We start from the raw sequence: 20,346 nt of genomic DNA, 5'->3' as shown, positions 1-20,346 counted from the left end.
GCCGATCGCGTAACAAGGCTACACAATTTGTAAAAGAGTTGTACAGTCACGGGACAATATTCATTGTCGTTCTTCATAACCGTTGCTCTTAATGTAAACATTTCTTTATTTATATTATATACAGTCGTGTAAAAAATTCTTATTCTCTTACACGACTTCATCACCAATCGAAAGGCCGTATTAGCGTCTTAGCCATGCAGTGTTTATAGTCTTATTTCAAGACCATATTAAGTAATACCTTAAGACGCTATAATACAGCCCTCTGGTTGGCTCGTGACATCTCAATACATAACTGAACTTAAGATGATCTTGAAATAAGAACAGATTATGAACTCTCAATTCTCAAACTCAATATTAAATATTTCAGGAAAGACATCTTGTGTCGTCAAACGCACATCACTTCTGGGCATGCAGCATAACTTGGGCACACGCTAATCAAATTGTTTGCAACTTACCCTAGACAAGAATGAAAGTCCACGCTTCCAGTTGTTAGTATTGCGGTTGGCATGCGTTTAAAGAATAAAAATATGGTGATGTTAAAGTATTGCGGTATTAAAAACCATTCTGCGTATCTCGGCCACGAGCACATCCTTGAAATTATCGTGTCAGCATTCGAGGTATGTTAGATTATGGTAAACCAGATGCCATCTGTGCCGTATCTTATAATAACACTAATTTTAAGGACTGTCGTGGACACGAGAAAGAATTTAACTTGAGGCAGACGAAGAAAGTGTCGCCTTATATCTAAGTACTAATTCTATATATAATATAACGACATAAACAATAATTCATATTATTATTATTCTTTATACGTAAAAATACAAAAAACTAACAAATTGGAGAAAAAGTTCCACTTACAGTCTAAAAAATAATTTTGGTCAATTTTGTAGTAATGAAATTTGTAACGCTCGATTATTAGTCATGTCATTGTAACTAAATCATAATTCAATTTCTTCGTTTAAATTTGCTGTTAAAATTGTTTTATCCGCGAACATATCTATAAAAATAAATATAAATCATCGCATATTCGGGCAAATTGATAGTTATTATGGTCATCAGTCTTGAAAATAACAATTGTTTCTGGTGAATAACCAAGTCAAAAATAACTGAGCTGCCAGTTAAATCTCATGTGATCATCGATAGTTCATGATATCGAACGATTATTCGATGATAATGTCCCATCAACTTTTTTGCATCATAATATCATTTGTTTGCTTAACTAATTATCAATATTATAAAGTTTTAATTTTGAAATTAAATTATTCGCTTTTATCTAAAATTCCAATCGTATTTCTCTGTTGAGGTAAGTTCAATTAAAACTAAAAAGAAGTTATTTTTACTTACATTCATGTTCTTAAAATTTGATTAAAGGAGATATTATGTGTTAAATATTGAAGAAGTCCATCGTTAAATAAAAAAAATTAGCGATTTATACCATTCGATAGAGCAAAATTTCAACTTTAAGAATCTGATTTTTTAATTGCGGTACGATAATTTTTAATTTATATATATATATATAAGTTATGAGTTATTAAAATAAAAATGTTCCTTTACTTAATTCGCGAATAACTCAGGAATAAAAAATCGTAGGAATATTTGTTAAAAGCAGATTTTTAGAAAAAACTAAGTTTTTATGTTAGTTCAAAATTTTTGCAAATTTTTTTTTGATAAATGACAGACTTCTAAAGTAAGAAGAAAAATTTTCCTTTTTCAGTTTGTATATATAGTTTACGATATATATATAAAAATTTGCAAATTTAGACGAACTAAAAAATTATAAAAACCTTTTAAAAATAGAGATTTAAGTTTTGAAATCTTTTTTTCTTTAATTAAATTTTGTTCATTTTTGATAAAAATATACATATAGTTTTGAGCTAACAACAAAAATCGCACAGCTTTCCCTCCAACGTAATATTTTTCATGAGATGTTAATATCATAAATATTAACTTTCTAAAGATTGCGATTGAAATAGCAGCGCAATTTGAATTTGAAATAACGGACTGATCATCAGTTTTGACTTCCTAGAGTCTTGTTCTTTGCCTATTCTTCTCATTCGATGCAATCCAGGTTTGCATGCGTGGCCTAACGTGGCCTTTTACAGCATTCGTGCGATAACGGAAATATAGCATGAGTGAGTGAGTGAGAGAAAAAGCGAGAACGAAAGAGGAAGAGAGAGAGAGAGAGAGAGAGAGAGAGACGCGGTGGCGAACAGGTCGGAATGACACGAGGGAAACGAGAATGTGTCGATCGTTAGAGATCCTGCTACGTTACATAACAGTCCACAGTTCGTGAGGAGTTTTCAACTCAACCTGTTCGTGGAGATCAAACACGATGATCAAGCATCCCCGCAGGATGTAGTCCAGTTCCACGGAGTCCTTGAAACGACGCGTCCGTCGCCTACTTCGAGACGAGTTTTACGCGACGCTTTTACAGGCATTATAACCGTTCTCTCTGATAGTAATACACTGACGCGATAATAAAACGAGACATTGCAATCCTGCAGCACGGTTTGACAAAAGAAGCAGAGAGAATCTCGAAGAATGCTATTTCCATTGAATTTTTCTCCACAGTTTTTATATATTTTTAAATAAAGTTTTGATATTTTTAAGTTATTACATTTTTATATTTATTTTATTGCCAAGAGGAAGACGACATACATTTTTCCTCGATTCATTAATTAAAATAATAAGGGTACTAAATTTTTCAGTTGTAGTCTAATTGTAAGTAATACTATAAAGCTTATATATTCTTGACTTGAATCAACACTGATAATTAATTTCTAATACCACATGCTGATGTTATTTTAATTTTGACAACTAGGAGAAAGTTGACTTATCAACATTTCTATGCTTCGCAGGACTTTTATTGCGGCGTTAAATCCGCATCTATGAAAAATATCACGACGCGTCGTGCTTCATGGGCACAACAGCGAATTACGATTTAATTAGCGGTAAATTCGTCGCACACGTTAATTGCAAAACACACTCCCTTGAATGATTACAAGTATTAGCCGTACTTCATAAATTACTCATTATCGCGGAATTTGAGCTATGTGAATTATTCTAACTTTATTCCCGTTCATGTCTTGGAAACCGATAAAATTGCCATTTCCTATCACGTATTAACAACGTTATGCATACGTTAATGTTATATCGCTAATCACGGCTTTTATGAATCAATACTGCAAACTGAAAAAATGATACTTATTCATGTAACTTCCAGAAAGTTTATTTTTTGAACAAACTAGAATTTATTAATAAATACTCATTACTTAAGCAAAAATATCGTTTTATTATTTTTTTTTCTTATAATACCAATTAAAAAATACTTCTTGGAGTTATTTCTGCAATCATGAAGAACATATTTTTTTACACTTTTTTTTTCTAGTAGCCCAGAATAGCACTGACATATGCATGTGTTTTTTGTGTTTGGCGTAATTCGCGACAAGTATTTTAGTGTTAGGAAAAATTGAATTGAGCATGACGGAAAACGCAAACGATGTAATCTCAACGAGTGTATCACACTCGGCAAACGTTCGCAATTCATGCGAGAGTCGACCTTTGTTAAAGGGTTAATATGAATCCTAATTGAGAGAAAGTGACGCTCCATTAAAGGGCGTAAGAGAAAAGAGTAAACACGCATGGAATAATCAACAATTTGGCGTACGACAATTAAAGTAACACAGAAATTTCCTGAAGACTTAACTTTAATACGAAAAAGCTAAAATTAATTACAAAGAAGAAAGCTGAATAAGATACAGTTTTAAAACGAGACAAGATAAGTAGAAATCAGAGAATATAATAATAATTTATATAATAACAATAACTTTTATGAAATTCTAAGATAAGGAATTTGTGATAATTTTGTCAAGGTTATCACATATTTCTCATCCGAAAGTTATACTTTTCTCTGATTTCTATAAATATAATATTTTTAGATTTTCCTCAATGTTTTTAATATTTTTAAATTTTGTGTATTTTCGATCTGATTTTGAAACTATCAAATACTTTGTTGAGAAAGTAATTTTAACATAGCAATGTAAGTTGTTATATATTAATATTGCTGGTATTGTTTGGATTTAATTGTTAAATTGATAGTATTCTAATTGTATAAATGTAAAATATACATATTAAACTTCAAGGCAAGAATTTTAATTTTCTAGTAAATTTTACAAAGTTGCCTAATTTCTAGTTTTTGTAGCCAATCCTGACTGAGTAACCTTCAAAAATAATTTTTAATAAAAAATATTAAACTTTCAAAGGTATATATATTATATGTAATATATATATATAATATGATATATATATATATATGTTAGTATCGCTTTTTGCCAGTTAATTTTTGCGAGAAAAAAAAAGAGGATCTGACAATGCCTTTACATTTGTGATAGATGCTTTAGCTTTTTTTATTTCCTTGATTATAAACGACTAACAATGAAGCTCCTCCGTGCTTTCCCGCGGAGAAATTCCTTAAGTGACTCTTCATCGCGTGACTCATCCGACGATATTTTCATACGTATAATAGAACTGACGTAACACGCTCGATTGAATCGTTTAATAAGCGACACGCGTATCAGACAATACCAGTGAGTGCGAGGGTGGGTGGTCCTCCGCATTTGTCTCTTTCCCGTTTCTCTCTTTTATCACAATTGCGGCGCGATAAGTCCGTTTCTACAAAGACTGCGGCACATCGTCCTCGTTTTCATTTTTTTTTTCTTGGCTTTCTGCACGTCTAGCAAGTCTTGTGAAACGGTTGACTCGTTTGCGGACGTTATCTTTTTTCCCCCTGAAATGAGAATTCCATTCGCGATGGAGTACTGAAGAATCTATTTTACGGATCGTCCAGCGTTCTACATCTATGTCATTTCACAGATTTCTTGAATTTACAGTAAATTTTTCTTAAAAGAGAGATTGCGACTAAAGAATTTTTCGAAAATATTCAAAAATGAGACGAAAAAACACAGACACACGCAGATAAAAATTTATTTATTAGATTCAATTGAAATAACAATCGAATAGATTTTAGTGGAAAATTATCCAATTTATTTAGAAGAATTGGTTATAAAGATATTCAATGTCGAAAGTTGAAAGATCACGACGAATAATGACCTATCTCGACATTTTCATCGAGAAAAATATCGATTCCAAATTGCGCTAAGTATCCTCAGGTGAAAGGTAGTCTCGCCAGGCTTGGAATACCTTATATATCCCTGCATAAAGATGATTTGTATACGTCTGCACGTATATGAACCCGTGCAAGCCTTTCTTCTGTAATTGATTTATTAATCTTTCAAGATTATTCTTACGAAATCTTTTCATTAGTTTTAAATGTTAAAAATATTTATTTTAAATGTTCTAAATATTTATCCTATTTTATCAGAAAACCCCCTTTTTATGACCTCTGTTAAGCTACCTCCCCCCCGCCCCCCAGCGTTAAATGAATTCTAACATATTCCAAAATTAGATGCTGAAGTGCGAAATTAGATGCTCGAACCGATTGGCAGAAAAAAAAGATATTGGGAAAGGGGCTGACTTAACATTAAGTTAGCCCCTCCACTAAAAAAAATTAATATTTGTTGCATAAACAAACAAAATTAACACAGCAGAATTAAATGCTAATTAGGCGCGGTCAAACGGTTCGAACACCTAATTTCGCATTTCAGAACCTAATTAGCACCTAATTGGCACTTAATTTTGGAACATGTTAAAATTTATTTAACGCTGGTGGAGGGGCTAGCTTAACAGGGGTCTTTCTGTGCGTAGTCGCATATACTCTTTTTTTATAGTAACCAAAAATAAAGAATACAAAATAAGAGCTAAAAAAATCAAGAATAAATAAATTAAAAAATAATAAAGAATTAATTTAGTTAGTTTATTTCTCCTAAATTTTTCCTACGTCCATTTTCCTGCGTCCATTTTTTTACGTCCAATTTTCCTACATCCCGAATTTTCCTACGTCCATTTCTATATCATCTAGATTAACTTTAATCGATTTACTTCTTAATGCTTTTGTGATTTTTACACTACAAAAAAGTTATATAAACCAAAATTAAAATTAATCTACATTCAAAAGTAGAAATAAACACTAGTCATACAAAAAAAAAAAACTAGATATCATAAAAAATATTATTCCCATGTATGACTGATCACCGTTTTACTATCATTTCTTAAAATTATGCTCTCCAACAATTTTTCCTATTAAAGCAAGTCTCGAAACGTACGAAAGGATCATGTCCTTTCGGGATCTTACCAGGCCGTCGTCGAACTCGTCGTCATCCGTGTCAGAGTCCGAGTAACCTCGCAGCTTTCGAACTTTCTTTTTCACCTCTTTCTTCATTACCCTTGCTATCGCGCTTTCCGGCTGCATGTAATCGTGTTGTCATTAAAGAAAAGTTTAATGAACATACGTTTGATGCCAGTTGGCTCATTACGGGAACACGAGCCGGATAAACGAAGCAAATTTCTACGTCTATTTACTATGCAACGATACATATGATAAACTACATCGGTATAATATATGAGTCATGTATTAATTAATGTATTATTACACAATAGTCGCGGCTATCTATATAATAACAGATAACATAATTTTATTATCTAATCTGCGCGTTGATGCTAAATTGATGTCTTTCGGAAATCAGATTAAAAACATCAAAAAGAGAATAATCGCGATAAATCTCTGTAAATAAAGTCTTGATCCCATAAAGCTTTTCTTTTTTTTTGCGATTCACAAGTATTTTTAATATTAAAATAAATTCTCAAAAGTATGAAAAGAATAATAAAACAATGATCTCATATTTGCGGTATAATAAATTACGCTTAAATAGACTAGTATATCTGACTAAATATACAATGATTTTAATTCCATCTATGATGTAAATTTTTAAATATCTGAAACCGATATTCACAATCAGGTCATATATTTAAGATCATTTTAATATCACGTAATCAGCTGTATTAATGTCTTAAGACAATACTTAAAATAATAGACTCTGTAAATCAAGACTTTGTAATAAGAATGGACTATGAATACCAGTTTTTCAAATACCAAAACTTATCGCGAAATCAGCAAATCTCACTTTAAAGCCGCATTAAACGATTGGGGATATCTCCTTCGTGTTAACATATTAACCTATATATCCTTTCCCATCTTTGTTTTCTAGCAGCTATTCACCTACAATGGAATCTAGCTCTAATGTTTTATTTATCGCGTAGAAGTGTGTTACTATCGACGCATATCTAATTGTAAGTAAGTATACTTTTGAAGTTCAACGTACGAACAACGATGTTACGTAAATAGCTATCGTGATTCATAAACGCGACAAATTCCGCAAAGAATTCGAAGTGTGATTTCGTTTCTCTACACTCATTTCAGTATAAAAAGTAACAAATGGAATGACTTGATTCGTTTCTATGTAATTTACTGCAAAAAGTCCAGAAATCTAGCTTCTACTAAAGCAAGAGCAAAATTGCTATTGCATATTTAGAGACAAAAATTATACCTGAAAATTATTACATTGTTCAAAGGATAATCTAATCGCGTAATTAATCCAGACTAAAGTCAACTTTATACTTAAACGTCACGTATGACACGACATTTAAATCAAATTGAAGATGAGCCGTAGAACAATTCTACGATACGAAACACACACGACGGCTAAAATGAGACCACGTGTGGGAACGGACGTTATTGCCACGCCAGCTGCTTTTCAGTGGCCTGCCACGCACTTATACAAGCACGTGTCTGTATTCCAACCACCGCCATTTTCACCTGGCGAGCACCTGCTATGTCGGTTTTCCCCGTTTTCTTGTCGGAGGCAGGTTTGAAAGTCTGTGCGCAAGGATGGCGCTGGACTAAGGTAGAATGATGAGAAATATGGAGGCAGTTCTTACCGATGAGAAAAAACCATTAAAAAAAAAAAAAGACGATCGACGAGGTGAAGAACAAGTGGCGACTGTGTCAAGGTGAAGGAGCGTCGTTTCCGATATTAACACCGGCCGGCAAAAGCCGATGATGAAGTGTCTGCCTTGATCTATGAGTAACTGTACATACATGAACTCTCGAAAATTGGAGTTGAGTAAACAGCAGAACTGAAGATAGCACAGTAATGGATATTAATTCTTCAGATTATACGCATATATCTGCACAGAAAAGATGTACTAAGTTATAAACATTTGTTTGAATAGTACTAACTAAACATATATCTATATTTATTTGATATAAAAAACATTAATTTAAGTATTTTTTTTTTTTTATTAAATAAATATTTATTAGTGAGTAAACATTTAGTTAGTACTATTTAAACAAATACTTATTAAAATTTAGTACATTTTTTCAGTGTGGCCGATTTTATACGCATATTTTCTAACATTATGATTTTGGAAAAATCGTATAAATTTAGCGTACATAAAATAATAATGTTTAATTACAAATTTGACAAAGAATGATTTGAATAAAGTATCTAAAAATTTTGTTAAATATATACAAATCTGAAATTAATTTTGTTGGACCATCAAAATCGGTAGAAAAGGAAAACTTATAACTTAAGCATGATAAGCAATGCTGAAAGAAATTTTGACATTCTAACCAGTTCAAGCATTCTATATAATTATTTGTGCGTGCGTGTGTGTGTCCCAAAAGATTTTCAATTAATTATGCGTTCAACTAAATTTTTAGATACTTCAGCAAAACCGTTCTTTCCACGTAAAATGATATAAAAAATAAATAAAACTTAATACGAAATAAAATATAAATAAAATAACTAAATTATAGCAGAAATATCGAAAAAAAATACCGAAGATATTTAAGGTATATTGGACGAAGAAAAAATTAATCCAGTAATTTATCTTTCGAATCTGCAGAATGAAAATCAATCTAAAATTTATCCTTTTCCAAATATCCAAAAAAGTCTAAAAAACATCAGACTTTAAAAATAAATGTTCGCAGAAATAATAACCATTCATTAATCGGTAATTTCTGGTAGAAATAGGGAAAGTTTGCAAACTTCTTTGAGGAACAAGGATAGTCATGATAAACCGCGTTTCTGCATCGTGATCAGAAAAAGAAGCGCAAAGACATTGAACACGTGTCTCGCACTTGAAAGACGATGACATCAGCATTTGTCACCGACGGAGTAAGATCTAAGAAATCAAGAGCTCTTTTATTGCTTATGCAAACGACGAGACAAAAACCGATCTTGCCGACCGTGATGTTATGCCAAAAAATCTTCATCGAAAAAGATATATAAATTAGAGAGAAAATAAATTAAAAATATGAATAAAATAAGAAACAGAGGAAGAGAATGAATTAAGGATTCGCAAGAAAGGTGTTGAATTAAACGAGTGGATTAAGCATTGACAGTTCAGGGAGACATTAACGATTGTAATGCGACGACGTGCATAATCAGAAAAAAAATTAAGGGAACGTAACCCTAGAAAGTCTCTCGACTGCCGCATCTAAGAACAGGTTTCGTGTGAATCGGCGCAATGTACTTCATGAAGCCACTATTTAGGATCCCTGCGTACAACATCGACCCCGGGATACCTGGCTGCGTGCAATTTCTTAGGAAGTCGGCAATTATTTGCTACTTCGTGCATTAATTCCATACACTTTACGTGCGCGTAAGCGTAAATCTGATGCACGGTCGATTGCGAAGACACGCAAATTATACGCGAGATCGATAATCTAATATATATAAATTGACTTCGAAAAGATCAATTAACTCGGTCAGGAATACTTTCTAGTGATAAATCTTAGTCGATGGGAATCTCGAAACGCGTCACGAATGTATTTTTGCGGTAATTATTTGCGATCTATTCTTTCTTTCTTACTTCGCAGAACTTTCGACAAGATACCCGCTTATTTCTTCTTGTGTACTTTTTTCACAGTTGAACGATTTCCTCAAATTGTCGATAGTTATCAATGCGGTTATAAGTCGGTAAAGAAATGTAAGCTGTAAAAAAATTACTAGCTTACACGCAATGTAGTCCAAGCGAATAATTATTCGTTTACTCGTTACGTTTTTTATTTCAACTATTTTAACTACATTTACGTTTTTAACCTTCCGAAGGTGACCAAAATTTGTATACAGCTACTGACGCTGGATCTGTAAGACACATTTAATTTATGTTCATGACAAAGCACTAATTAATTTTTTGAAGAATCTAAATGGCATAACTCTCGGTACAAAAGTATTAAACACTATAAGTAAATATATTTTAATTAAAAAAATTTAAAGGACTAATTATATAAAAAATTGAATTCCGGTGAAATCAGTTAGTTTTCACATATTTAATGTAGCTTATGTAGTAAACAAAAGATAGCTGATGGCATAGATTTAAGTAATAAATAATTTTTAAGCTAAGGTATATCGAAGGTATTTTATATGTGAACACAAGTTTTATACCTTTGCACCATAGTTTGAAAACTATTTATTCTTGGGCTTTGTGTGAACATCTTTTATTCATTATAAGTTATATCACACACACAGTATGCGAAACTCACTTCACTGAAACTCATATAATTATCTTATAATTTTCCATATAATTAGAGATCTTTTGCAGATGTAACATAAAAAATTGAATTGACATTTTTTTACAAACAGATTTAATTGAGTGGGTCCAACAAACCCACCATCATAAATCTAAAGAGGATAGGTATAATTATATACCTTGGAATATTTCCATAGCACAGGACTATAATTTTACAAAGCAAACGCTATTCTAAAATGGTTAAGTGTCGCCCAACTTAATAATTTAAAACATTTCCACTTTCTTTCATTCCCGATAATATGTATAAGTACGCGTCGATACGCGCGGGTGGATCTCGCGTGTTACACAACGATGATGGGACAGCCGTTACCACGGAGTTCAGTTTTCACTGCCATCAACACCGAAAATTGATCATGATGGAATTTCACGTACAGCGAACACCTCCGAACCGCCAACGAAGCTAGCATGGAGCCCCTCGACCGGTTTTAATGCTCGTTCTGAATGGGAAACGCTTCAAAAGTTATTCGCACAACGTCGAAGACCAATGATGATTCTTGTTATGCTAATTATCGTTCGCGATTGAGTGATAGCCGCAAAATGTGATTCATGAAAATAAAGATAATATGTAATTTTGAGAATAACATTTCTTACTCCAATTTTATCATAAAAATTACAGTAATATAAACTTTCATATTGATGCTATGATCAATTTAATACTAAGTTTAATCGTATAATTTATCGCACATTATTCACTTTGATACAAGAGTCTATATACTTGTCAGATAAAGATCTGAAATCTATACTTTTTAAAAAAAATGTTTTCAACTAAGCATTCTAAAAAAAATATCGGTGTATAAATATATATAATTTTTATCATGTTGATGTTAATGTTAACATCAACGTAATGTGTATTTAAAACTTAGGATATTAAATTTACAATATGTGATGTTAATAATCCTCCAATAGTGAGAATTGTATAAATTCTGAATGGTGTTCAATCCACACTGATATTTTTTAAAGAGTGTTGCAATAAGTTGGAATAAAACAAATTATTATTGTTTTACTCCAAATTTGCACCAATTCAGAACACTCTTTGAAAAGGAATAGGTTTACAGTGGTGGCAACAATAAAGTGACAATTATACAAGTTTTACATATAGAATCAATGTACATAATTTAAAAAACTATTTTATGGTTATTGCAACAATAAAATATTATAGTTTTATTTAGCTATGTGTGTACATTAATGCTATACATAAAACTGTCATCTTTATAGTTACTGAGAAAAAAAGTTACTATTTTTAAAAAATATTAGTTGATTCAATTAAATGTAATAATGACGATCACGGATTGTCAAGCAAATATTTGTTAATTCTAACAAATAATATGTTTTAAATTATAAAACTTCGTTAACCTAAATATATAAATATTTTATATATATATTTAGGTTGACTCTAAATAATCACTACGAACTAAACGCATTTAGTCAAGTTAACAACTTTTTTTCAGTGTACCACAGCTTTTTTTTTCTGATTATAGAAAAATTTCGCTCCTTGAAATCTCCAGTTAAAAAATAAATAACGAGATAGGAAGATTAAATTCAATTGCAGGGCATCGAGTAAGCAGGAAGCGCTATGGGACGAATACGTAAGTATTATCCTACCTTCTTGTAGAGTTTGATCCAGGTAAGATCGCCCTTGGTGTCGGTGTACTGCAGACCGAAGAACCACACCTCGCGCAACCCGATCGTCTTGACGACCTGGTCAAACAGCTGCTTCCCGGTGGTCGTCTGCTGGATCGCGAACTCCAGTTCCGCGTCCATCGTCGTCACCCTCACATTCATCTTCACGACACAGCACATGCAAATAAAACAACACCGTCAGATGGTGCAAACAAAACGTGTCACCCGGTAGAACGGAATCCAATCATCGTTGTTACACGGTTTCTAGCATTCCTCGAGAAAAAACAAATTAATTTTATATTATCTTCTATATTGATTTATTTCTTTATATTTTTTCCTTAAAATCTGTTAAAAAATATCATGTAACCGTATTATATTATAAAGAATTTTTTCTATGTACGAACATTAAATTTTCGTCTTAAACTCCCTTAATAGAAGGAGAGCTAGTTCCAAATCTAATAATCAAAGAATTATTGTCCATTTCTAGCAATGTAGACTAACTTTAATCTCGGTTCAATTTGTTCATCTTTTTTTAATTCTTAGAACTAGAAATGTCTGATTCTACCAATGTAGTTTAATTTTAATCCCGATTCACACAACTATAGCTCTTAATCTTTTTTTAGGTCTAGGAATAAAAAAAAGACAAAGAGTAAGGTGAATCAAGATTAAAAGTAATTTACATATTAATAAAAATAGACATTAATGGTAATGTCGGTGCAGAGGAATATCATTCCATTGTTAAAAAAAGCTGACTATTTATACTTTCCCACTTTTAAATAACAATTATCTTTGAAAAAAAATTTTCTTAATAATAATCTTAAAATACTTCTTAAAAATTTTCGGAAAACTCATTATTATGTACTCAAAACAAGAATTTATTTTCTTTTAAAGAATATTATAAAATATTGATCATAAAAGCTCTCTCTCTACTTCATATAATAAGCAAATCTCAAATTTGTTTTAATTTAATAATCCTGAAGTACTAAATTTACTAGAATTCAGAATATATTTTGAAATACTTGAAACAAGTAAATATTACTTGCATACAGTATTTTCCTTTATGTATCGTTGCATAATTTTTTTACTATGTATTATATAAAACCTGCATGATAAGTGTAACAACAATATAATGACACAAAATAGAAACCTTTTTATCTATTTTTAATTCTTAAAATTAGGAAAAGGTAAGATTAAGTTAAACCGAAATTAAAATCAATCTACATCGATAATAATTAAACATAATAATAAAAACATAACAAAACAATCTAATTGTGAGGTTTCTTCGTGGGCAAGCCTGTAAAATTGCCGCAATCTCGATATATTCATCACCAGTATATTGAATGAAGTTCAAATTAGTTGCGCCGGTAACGGCCGGCTTACCATCTTGCCGCCGGCAACCATGTCTGCGAGATTTGTTGAACACCTTCACAGCGCAGCGAGAATCAAAAATTGCGAAATTCACGCTGCGGAAAGAGTATTCGGCGACACACACAAGACGCTGAAACGCGACACAAACGACAATAACGACAGTACTCAACCGTTCGACAACGTCGATAGTACAAAATTGACGTGAATGTAAGAGTAAGCCACGAGCGAGCAAACCAACGCGATCGGCCTTCAAGCCGATCTCCGAACAATGGGGCCCGAAACACAAAACACAAGTGCAACTGGCGGCAAGCCGGCAATCTTCCCCTTCTTTCACGCGACGCACAACGGTGCAAAGTGGTGCAAAGCTTCTCCCGCTCTGAAGCTGCGGCGGCGCGAGCATAGTCACGTGGGACTAGCCGGTCGGCGGCGCAACAGCGGCGACCAATCATAGCGCGCCGGCACATACCGGGTGTCGCGCGAAGGAGATCGATCCCGCTTGGTCGAACGTTTTTCGGAAACCGCCGAAACTAATTTGCGAACTGCTGCGACTGCGCGACCGTTGAAACTGTCTTCTCCTCGCGCGCGCGCGAGCACGCTGCGTTGATTTGATTGCATAATTTTTTCCCTTCTGCGTACGGACTTCCTGAGAACGAGGAAACTCAAACGCGCGCATACGTATTTATTTATCTCTGTGCGGCAGTCAGAATTGCATACGTTCTTGGTACAATGCGGAGCGTAGGCGTAAAGAATGTGGCGCGGCTATTCGTATCGAGTTAACGCAGGATGTCCCGGCGAACGAACGAGCAGGATCCTATTTCACGAGATCGACGTTGTAATGCCCGTATCAAATTAGAGAGACAGAGATTGAATTTAATCAGAGGAATTCTCAGTCAGAAGAAAGAAAACTAACATCAAGTTTAATGAATTTATTTCAATTTGATTAAATTTAACTTCAATGTCTTGCCCGATACGGGTATATAAAATAAGGTGATCAATTCTTTAAGAAGGAAGAAAGGGACATTAAAAAAAGTTCAATATTGTCGTAATTAAATTTTAACAAATAAACGTTTTTATAATTGTTAGTAAAATGCATAATTAACGTTATATTATTACATTTATAAATAACACTTAATATACACTGGGCAACAAAATTAACGCAACATCTGTTTCACTGTGCAAAAATTGGTTTTTTTTTCTACTGAATGTTATAAAGAATATTTAAGTTTCTAAATAAAAAATTATAAAATTCCTCACACATTCGTTAAAAATATTTTACACTTATTATTTTCACACTTAAAAAAAGGAAAATTTAGAATCGTGTCTTTAATTTAGGACGCGTAAAGTGGGATAAAGGGGACTGTTCTTCCTAATTTTGGATGGTCGACTTAGCATAAAATTCATGTGACACTGCACATTGGAAATTGCAGATTACAAATTAGAAGTTAGAATTCCATTAGTCAGATAATTTTAATTTTAATCCGTTCTAACTGGCTGGATTCTAACATCCAATTCACAATTCTTAATTTTTAATGGATGTAACATGAGTTTAACGTTGTTCGATGAGAGTTTCAGTGGCGCTACGAGTCTTAACGTTACCTAACGCTACTTATAAATTTTATTTGCGACATCAGCTATGACATCAAAGTCCGAGAGTCTCTCTAGCTATGTTTTCAACAGAAAAAGCAACTTGTAACAGTTATAAAATTTTTTTAATACGATTGATATACGGAAAAAAAGATTGCAATTACCATAATTTAACTATAATTTATAATCTTTTTTTTGAGAATACATATTTATTATAGTTGTTTTAATATGTAAATATAGTCAATTGTGAGTATATCGCATATTAAAACAATAAGTCACACGCATTACTTAAAAATCTTTAATTTTTAATATATGTTTTAGTATTATTACCATGTAAATAGTAAGTGAATTTAAAAAACAGTTACATTACTACAATTGTGATGCATTTAATAGATAAAAATGTTTATTTTATTTACTTGTGTCTTAATACTTTATTACATTCATATTTAAAATTATCATAATTTATAATACAATTTTTTTTCATGTTTGAATTTATATAGTTATTATTAATATATCGATAATGACTATAAGAATGGAGTTCCTAACCATAATTATTTTATATACTTAATTACAATCACAAATACCAAATACTTTCTTTCAGTATATACACATTTAGAATTAATGAGGAACTAAGATAAAAAACAATTATTTTACAATAATTGTTGTTCTTTCTGCTGAACGCAATCAATCTATCTATGTCGGTTTGCGCTTCTCGTCTTGATCGCCTGATTGTTACGAGTCGCATAGAGTTTCGTAAAAACTGGCATTCCGAAAAAAAAAAAAACAAAAAAAGATTTATTCTCTCGAAATGCGCAAAGTCTATGAGTTTCCGGCAATCGAGCGAGTAGGACACTGGACGACCTCGCGGATGCGTTAAAGGCCGATGCCTTTTACGTTGCGACACACGCGATATCGACATTCCTTACGTCGCCGACCTATACGGCACAAGATATCCACAACTAAAAAGCGTAATGGATAAAATAAGAGAATGAAAATTTTGAATTCGTCTTAGCGATCGTCGATGCTATTTTCCGCACAATTTTTAAGACTAAAACGGTGAAAACGGTTTAGTGTATAATTTTTTTCTTTGAGTTATTATAGAAACTGCTGCATAGACTTTTGCATAATGCATAACGTATAAAGAAATTACTTATCAAAGCCCTTTAATTTCAAGAGTTTTTAATAATAATTATATTCGTTCAAAGTCCTTTAAGCCGTCGTAGCATAAACTTTTGCATAACGCATAACGCATAATGCGTAAGAAAATGAATAATCAAAGTCCTCCATTTCCTTCCTTTCCATGAAATAATACTGATTGATTGATTGATTTTCTCATGCTCTATACATTACCCGTTATGTAAAGATCTGTACTATGGGGGTCTTACACTGTGAGAAATGCATTTATTTTGTTGATGTGACTTCCAAAAAGCTTCCTTTTTCATTAAAAAAATTTTAATAAAAAAGTTGTATTAATTAAAACAATAAAATGTTTCAATCAAAAAGAATTTTTGTAAAGTACATACCTATTATACAAAATTCTCTGACAATTAGCGTAACGCTCTGGTTAGTTGATTTTCTTATGCCTTAAGCTATGATCAGACTAGAGATTGGATTAGAATTTAATCAATCAGAAGAAAGAAAACCAATCTCAATAAGTTCAGTAAATTTTGTTTTAATTGATTGAATTCTAATTTTAATCTCTAATTTAATCACGACTTCATGCGTTATAGTGTCATGCAAAAGAAGTGTTGTTGCGGTTTTTCATTTTAGGGTTGAAAATAAAGGATTGGCTGATTTTCTTATATGTTATGCAAAAATGTGTGCTGCGGTTTTAAATCAGTTTCGCGTTATGCAATGCAACCGCTTCGGTTTTATGCAAATAAGTATCGGTATCTTGATTTAAATAGACGATCGCTTATTTCACGTAGACAACTCGAATTTCGCGAAAGAGCGTAAAACCGCATTCGATTGTGCGGAGAATTAAAGGGAAAAGAAGTTTCTTTTTTTTAATTCAAAAGAAATAGACTTACATGTGACTTGGAGGACCATTGTCTTTTGTATACGTGTCACGAATTACATAATGAAGTTACATAAAAAAGAAATTCACTCGTGAATGGCAGACGAGTCACAACACGTCTGTATAATGGTTTTATTTTTGCGTACGAATGTTTATTACCATCGATTGTAATGAAAGATATCACTTGCGTAATGTTGACGAAAAAGAAAAGATACGGTGTCTTAAAAGAGCCGTACCTTCACGGCCTACTGGAAATAGCACAGTTTCCGTTCATTATTCATTGCTTTGTAGTATCAAATAGAAAGATGTGTGTGTATCTTCTTCCGTTTTATTCGAACATCAAGTACGGAGTATGCACGTCTTTCCGGTGACCAGCATCGGTTTAATCACGCCAAATTACGATATAATTCTATACAACGAGTATCATGCATATATTTATGATTTACAAAAAAAAGCAACAAAAATTAACCCGTAACTAGCTTAAAATTAATCCCTAACACTTTTTGTGACGTTGAAGGAACATATGAATTTTTGACACTCACTGAAGATTTTTGTTATTATTTCTGTTATTATGATTTTTGTTATTATTTATTTATATAAAAAATTCGGAAAGTTTCAATTATATAAAAAATTGCAACACTTGACTTATAATTGGCCACAAATTTGAAATCGTAAAATTTCCTGATATTTCCCTGACAAAAATTTGACATTTTCCCTGACCACGAATAATGCATACTTTGCAATATTTCTTGTTATTTCCAGCAATTGTACATAGACGTACATTTTTTTTCTCAGGAGTGGACTTCCAAAAAAAAAAAGGTTATCCACAAAGATAACAGCAAGGTGTAAATGCAAATAATGTACAACTGCAGCTATTCCAATTTCACTGATAAGTGTACTAAATCCCTGACTTTTCCTGATTTCCCTGGCGCATTTCCCTGACTCGGTACAAGCAATAAAAAATTGAAAATAAAATTGTGAAACATAAATTATTCGAAATCATTAAATTATGTAAAAATTAGGAAAATCTCCAAGAATTATCAAGATCTAATAATATGTTCCAGTTATGGGTTAAACTAATTAAAATTACAACTGATCCTCGTTTCTCCAAATTCCTCTCTGCATAAACGAAATCTTTCAGGAGTTAAACACTAAGATCAGCTTCACTTTCTACAGATTTCTTTGTCTAGCGATCAGTTCATAACTTTTATATTTTCTTATTTCAGTCGATTAATTTGATTTTAGAAAGGCTCAAATGTCGCCAACATCACGAAATGTATGGTCGCGACAAGTCGCGTTAACAAATCGAATACCTATCTTATCGCAAGAAATTACTGCAAAAGTGAACGCGTGACGTTTCAGGTCGGTATCGTAAAGCTCGATTTGACAGTACTCTGCGAAAATATGATCGCAACTGTAAATATATTTAGATAACACATCAATGAGTTAATGAAAACCAGGCTAATGAACCAAACTGGGTCGTATTAAATTAATAATAATCAAGTATCGACTTCAAAACAAAACATAATAAAAATTAGAAATATAAAATCTACAAATTATAAAATTATCACAACTCACAAACTATTCCGACCCATCAAAAGGTCATCTTCAGTGTAGATTTAACAAATCATTATATAAATTTAATAAATATATTTTAAATTATCTTCACAAAATTTATACCTTTTTCGGGGGATTATTGTGAGGATGAGTGAGTGTAAACCTCACCACTTCTGTAAAGATTGTTTGCAATGCGAGATCGCAGACCATTTCTAAAAGTTCAACTATTTCTGTCTACATTGAAACTAACAATAAGTTAAAGCCATACTGTTATAAAGTGGTATGTCAGAAAATCGTTATAACTTATGCACTTATCGTGAACAACCATGTGACAATGAGTCATTGTCACAGAGCCGTTTACAATGAATGTGTATGTGTGTACATTTAATATTTCATTGTTATTTAAATTTAGCACGACCATCCAGCTTGGCTCATTAATTCTTCCTTCATTATGTTATTGATTTATTATCTATTGAGCTTATTATTATCTGAATTACTTTCAAATAATATTGTACCTTCCCAGTATTTTGCCTAATGTCTTTCACTTACTTCTTAACTTTTTAAATCTTTTCTCACAGCGAAATATCAGGTTAATATTAATATATTAAAGTAAGAACTACAATCCTATAATAATTATTTTTTATTAAAAACCAAAAATTATGTAAAATCATCTCAGAAAATTTTAATACCAATAAAACATATAATTTAAGATATTCGAAGTGTGATACATACCGATTTCGGCATAGTGGCAGCTGTATTTTTCCGTATTAAACAGCGAAACTATCCCTCTGAAACAGAAACAAAAATACTGATTAAAATCGAGATCCTTAGATGAAGATAATTAATACGCTAGAATTTGTGGAGCATGAATTTCTCATATTCTAATTCCTTGGATACATGAGTGGAATTTGCACGTGACTTTCATATTTAGATAGCATCTGGTATCGTGATGCCATCATTGAAAATGATACTCTTTATACTTTGTTAACGTCACACAACGTTCAGACATGTTGACAGATACATAATTATAGTATTTGATCAGACGCTTAGTTACAACCGACTCAACTAGATCCTAGATCTTAAGATGCTAAAAGATGTAACGAAATCGTGTATGTTTCTATAGAATATCAATTACATCATTTTGTATCAAATATAGACGTATGCATATAATTGATTTAGTGTAAACCAGATTTTGAAAAAGCCGACAATGAGTATTGACTTTGTATGTGCGAAAATGGGGTATGTTAAGTTAGCACCCCAACTATAGTACTCAGGAGTTCTGATTAGAGTTCCCACTTCCTTTTGACGAGACAAAGAGTTCCCTAAAGTTAATAACAAGAGTTCCGCTCAATAAACATTTTTTTTACATTTTTTAAAAACGGGGTGCTAACTTTTTATCGAATTTCGAGGTGGAATAGTTCTGAGCGGCTTAATAGCTTCAATTTGCGATTGCCTAGAGTTCTTGATATGTAAAAAAAATTAAAAATTTTTGAAAAATTAATTTTTAGATACAATAGTTCTGATGATAATTCCTGCTTCTTTTTGACGATACGAAGAGTTCTCTATGATTTTTAATGACATATGCACTTAATAATCATTTTTTAATAATTTTTTAAAAATGGGGTGCTAACTTTTTAACGAAATTCAAG

General features: G+C 32.0%; 1 protein-coding gene across 2 annotated transcripts in view; it reads right to left on the bottom strand.

Moving 5' to 3' along the window:
- Moe (moesin) overlaps positions 1–20,346 on the bottom strand; it is a 47,377-nt gene that overhangs the window by 8,332 nt on the left and 18,699 nt on the right. The window contains exons 2-3 of one of the 2 annotated variants that reach the window (XM_018542927.1): positions 19,430–19,485; positions 12,154–12,333 (exon numbers count right to left, since the gene is read on the bottom strand). In XM_018542927.1, coding sequence (XP_018398429.1) covers positions 12,154–12,333; positions 19,430–19,441 — 192 coding nt within the window. In that variant the 5' untranslated portion in view covers positions 19,442–19,485. Of the gene's footprint in view, positions 1–12,153; positions 12,334–13,551; positions 13,613–19,429; positions 19,486–20,346 lie in introns of those variants that run through there. The other variant, XM_018542926.1, reaches the window with a different exon arrangement.

The sequence above is a fragment of the Cyphomyrmex costatus genome, unplaced genomic scaffold (assembly GCF_001594065.2).
Source record: "Cyphomyrmex costatus isolate MS0001 unplaced genomic scaffold, Ccosl1.0 scaffold35, whole genome shotgun sequence".
Classification (NCBI taxonomy): domain Eukaryota; kingdom Metazoa; phylum Arthropoda; class Insecta; order Hymenoptera; family Formicidae; genus Cyphomyrmex; species Cyphomyrmex costatus.
Note: the sequence above shows the minus strand (reverse complement) of the source record. Positions and strands in the feature narration are given on the sequence as shown.